The sequence below is a fragment of the Pollachius pollachius genome (genome assembly GCF_949987615.1).
Source record: "Pollachius pollachius genome assembly, chromosome: 8".
Classification (NCBI taxonomy): Eukaryota; Metazoa; Chordata; class Actinopteri; order Gadiformes; family Gadidae; genus Pollachius; species Pollachius pollachius.
In genome coordinates, this window is record NC_136941.1 from 11,951,908 (window position 1) to 11,956,658 (window position 4,751).

Below are 4,751 nucleotides of genomic sequence, written 5' to 3' on the forward strand. Positions count from 1 at the left end.
ACACACACACACACACACACATGCACACACACACACGCACACACACACACGCACACACACACGCACACACACACGCACACACATCCATGCAAGCGGGATAACGAAATAGGTGCTTTCCTAGCAATCAGTGGCCGGGTGCCAGTTGGTGTGGTTTACCAGGAAGCGGTCTGCATCAGGACGCGTCTGCTGGAGCTGCAAAACACACATTTTTTTATTTCTTCACAATATCTCTTTTGTCATAAAAAGGACAAAACATTGTGTCTTTCGTGTTTATTTTCACCAATAAGATGAATTAATTAAGCTTGCTTTTACTTCGATAACAAGGCACATTTGTTCTTAATGTTCCTTGTTCCCTCTCAGTTCCTGGAAGCATTGGAGGCCCAGCTCGTTGCTTAACTAGTTTGACCAGCCGGCATGAACCAATGAAACAAGAAAATTCCTCATCTCCTCCCACGCATCGGCTTCCGCAAACATCCCCGGGTAGGGATTTAATGCATCCACAGTGGCCCCAAGTGTGCATTTATACAGTACATTTATCTTAAATTACACATAATATTCAATAGCATAATATCATATCACATCACATCATACAATAGAATATTCCAGTGGTGAGTGTGTTGCCCTTTCTTTCTCTGTCCCTCTCTCACTTCCCTCTTCCTTCTTCCTCGTTTCCCCGGTGTGTTAGACGTCTTAGCTGATGCCCCCACACCTCCGTCCGAGTGTCCTCGCACAGCCAACTCCGGAGATGAACCCCTAAACCTCTCCAACCGGGAGAAGTCAAGGAGCCCACCGCGTGAGGGACACATACCAGGTAGATTCATGCCACTCTTATGCTCACTAACTCTTCATGCACTATGATTCAGACGCAGGTACAAGTCTGGACAGCCCCTGATGAACATGAGGCATGCTATTTTCAGGAGAATCCCAACCAACAATTCCTTCCTCTTATTCAATCTAGCCGCCCTTCATAATACTGTAATAGCCACGGACGGTAAAAGTGTGTGGTCAATATTGGCGTGTACTCCAGTGACAGCATACGCAAGCACACAACCATCGTGATGAACTGGATTGTAATTTGTGTGATGTTACCCGATATTCATAGATAAATATGTATCCTTCCTAGAGTGCAGGCTCCTCTGGGACTACGTTTACCAGTTGCTCTGTGATCCGCACTATCGGGCGTACATCCGCTGGGAAGACCAAAAGAGGCTTGTGTTCAAGGTTGTCGACCCCAATGGACTCGCTCGCCTCTGGGGAAACCACAAGGTGAGAAGGAGAAGAGGTCCAGCTGGCTACTTCGAGTGTGGTCAATGTACAGATGTGATGGGGTTGGTGAAACAACTGAAGAGTTGGGGGCGTAGCACAGAGGTTTTATTGGTGTTCTATATCTGTTTCACTTTGCGCTTTGAGTCTGCCTCATGTATGAAAAGTGCTAAATAAATAAAGTTGCCTTGCCTTGCCTTTCCAGAGCAGAGACAACATGACCTACGAGAAGATGTCCCGGGCTCTGCGACACTACTACAAACTGAACATCATCAGGAAGGAACCCAAGCAGAAACTACTATTCAGGTTACCTCCATTATTCCCTCTATGTTAACATGGACAGGGCCTAACAATAAAATACATCTGCAAAAACACAGTCACACCTCATTGTGAATATTGTAATATGTACATGGCTTATAAAAAAAAGAAATGGCCAGTGTTTCTCAGAGAACAAAACAAACACCCACACCCACACACACCCCCCATCCCCCCCGCCCCACACACACACAAAATCATTCATAGTCGTTTTATATTCATATTAATCTCAGGTTCCTGAAGACCCCTCAAGAGATCAGAGTGCAGCAGAAAGTGCCAAGCACCGAGGATGGGAGCGCACCCCAGGGACAGAGTCCCTTCCTGGACAGGGGCTCCCCAGGACACTCTCCTCCACCAGAGTCTGATGAAGACAAAGCGTTGGAACTGTCCCCGTAGTCTCTCCGCAGCTGGTAGAGTTCCAGTGAGCAGGGAAGGAGCCATTTTTATGTGTCTGTGTGACCGTTGTAGGAGAATAATGGTGAAACAGTTGGGCCTGGTAGCAAAGTTCACGATCATAAATTTGCCTCTATATTGGCCCACAGGACGTTTGTGGAGGTCAATGTTTATGTATGTCAGTGGCTTGTAGTTTGCTGCTGCTGTTGCGGATGAATGATGTCAATGTGTTGTCTCAGGGCTATGTCAGATATCACTGACTTAACTTACATTTTTGGTTGCTTGCATGCAGAATTAGGCAGCAAATACAGATTGTGGTAATGTGTCAGTTTGAGCTGATGTTTTTTTGTATTTTCTTCTGTTCTAATGTCACTCTACTAAATAGGTTGTAATATAGTTTAGAACTTTGATGGCAAGTAAAACTGAACTTTTACATTTTTTGGTCATTTGATATAATATGGTTTGTTGAAGACGAGTTATTGATATGTTATAGGTTGTTTTAACTCTATAAATCGAGCAAAAGCTTTTAATATCATATCAATTAATATAATCTTGATAAATTGTATTTGATTTTAGAACTGCATTTTCGTAGGGATCATGCAATTGTATGTGGTGTGTGTCTGTGTGTGTAGGTTTGTGTGTGTGTGAGTTTGTGAGTTTGTGTTAAATGATTTTACATTTACATTTACATTTAGGGCATTTAGCAAATGATCAGCAGATATATATATTCTGTATTTTTCTCTGATTCTCTGTGTGTTTAGATTATGCTAAACCAATCTGTTACTGTGTCTTAATGCCTATTGATTTACATATTCATACTTTTTTAATAATAATAATTATTAATTACAAATTATTACATTAAGGATAATGATTATTATATACATCCCTAATAGTAGTGACGTTCACTCTTCACCATTTAGAATGTTAGTTATGGTATCATTACTTTTACTTTTTTAATCATTTATTTTCCTCTTTTCTTTATTCTCTGCATCAACTCTCAAGTGGCATTGAACAGTGTCTCTGTTTGTGGGTAAGCAAAACACATGAGCCTCACTGAGTGGGGTAAAAAGGAAAAGCCCGGTGGTGGTCATTCTCAGCGCCACTAGTGGATGTGAACAGTGGCTCAGAGTCTTGGAAACACTGAGTGCGAATGAGTGCGATGTGGATGACTTGGAGCACCATGTGGTTGATCAACCAAACACCTTTGTGCACGTTACACCGTGCACTTGTTCACCAGGACTATTATTTTAACTATATTTAAATTCTTATATTTTTTTTTTACATTGACAAAGTGGTTTCAGAATTGTTAATAGAAAGGATTTGTACTAACCTGCAGATTAATAGCTCTAATCAAACCGTTTTACCTGGATTGATATTGTCTATGCCAGCGTTTCTCAACTGGTGGGTCGCGACCCAAAAGTGGGTCGCGGACTCATTTTGAATGGGTCGCGGAGTGTAGGAGAAAAAATAAAATAGCTAAAAATAGTACCAGTGATTAGGCCATCTGATTAGAGATGAGATTTTAGGTTATTTTTAGTGAGCCGGATAATTTGGATCAGCTCACCAACAAGAGCCGGCTCTTTCGGCTCCCAAACGGCTCTTCAAATGACCACTTATACCTTTTATAATTCAGCCAAATGTAGCCCGTTTTGACTTATGATTCCTATGTGTCGGCCTATATATCACTTTAATTACTAAGTTCAGCACTACCTATCTCTGCGAAAGTGGCTTCTCAACTTTGGTCCAGCTCAAGTCCAAGCAGAGGAACAGGTTGGACGCTGAACATGATCTGAGAGTAGCTCTGTCAACCATCACCCCAGACTTTGAAACAAAGCACAGGAGACAGGAAAAAAGCACATCCCCAACTATCTGAAAAGCTTCACTGAACACTTGTTGAGTAAAAACAATCCGTTTACTAAGCCAACTTGAAGATTATATTTGTGTGATCAGTTATGATGTTCATCTTTTTCATATTCACCTAAATCAGCAGCACGCAGTATTGATTGATCAGTTTCTCATTGCTAGAGAGCTCTGTATGCAGGGATGAAAAAGGTTTTGTTTTTTAAGTAAAAAAACATGATTACAATTGTGTATGTGTGATTGTTTTAGAGAAATAAATTTGCTAGGTTTTAATAAAAATGGGTCGCGACATAATGACCATGAAAAATGTGGGTCCCAAGGCCAGATCAGTTGAGAACCACTGGTCTATGCACTCTTCCCCTAAGCAACGAAGCTTTTGTTTCTGTTTCAAGTCAATAAAATAAACTACACTATCTCGTTATCAGCTAAGAGATGATATAGACTCCTATAATAAAGTGTGGTGTTTAGTTTTGCCTTCTATATGACTATTTTCCAATTCCTAATTTGGACTCAATATCATCCATTTCAAGGAGAAGATTGTCGTCTCGATGAACCCCACACACCGCTCACACACTAGCACTCTAACACATTGACAGAGGCCAGTTTCTAAACGTATTTTGTTCCATTCATAAGTCCTATTTGTTCACTGACTATCTGTGGGTGGCTGAGTTCCAAGGTTCTTTTAAATGATTGTATACATCAATGGGTCCTCCAAAAGTTGTAATCATTCAAAAAGTGTAGATAAACACTTTTCACTTCAAAGACCAGGTGGCGACTTACTAAAGGAAGCATACACGTTCCTTTATCTCATCTAGAACAATGAATTGCATCATTACTTATAGTTCTCTGAATTACATGGTTTGCTGAGTCTAGCCAATCTGACTGGCTTTTGCATTTTGTTTCCCGGAATGCTTTGCGTT

General features: G+C 41.1%; 1 protein-coding gene across 1 annotated transcript in view; it reads left to right on the plus strand.

Annotated features, from left to right (window-relative positions):
* etv7 (ETS variant transcription factor 7) overlaps window positions 1-4,051 on the plus strand; it is a 6,339-nt gene extending 2,288 nt beyond the window's left edge. Inside the window, exons 5-9 of the mRNA XM_079741170.1 lie at window positions 361-480; window positions 686-811; window positions 1,124-1,266; window positions 1,469-1,569; window positions 1,812-4,051. Of these exons, the coding sequence (XP_079597296.1) occupies window positions 361-480; window positions 686-811; window positions 1,124-1,266; window positions 1,469-1,569; window positions 1,812-1,974 (653 nt within the window). The 3' untranslated portion in view covers window positions 1,975-4,051. The remainder of the gene's footprint in view (window positions 1-360; window positions 481-685; window positions 812-1,123; window positions 1,267-1,468; window positions 1,570-1,811) is intronic.
* Window positions 4,052-4,751: the final 700 nt, after the last annotated feature.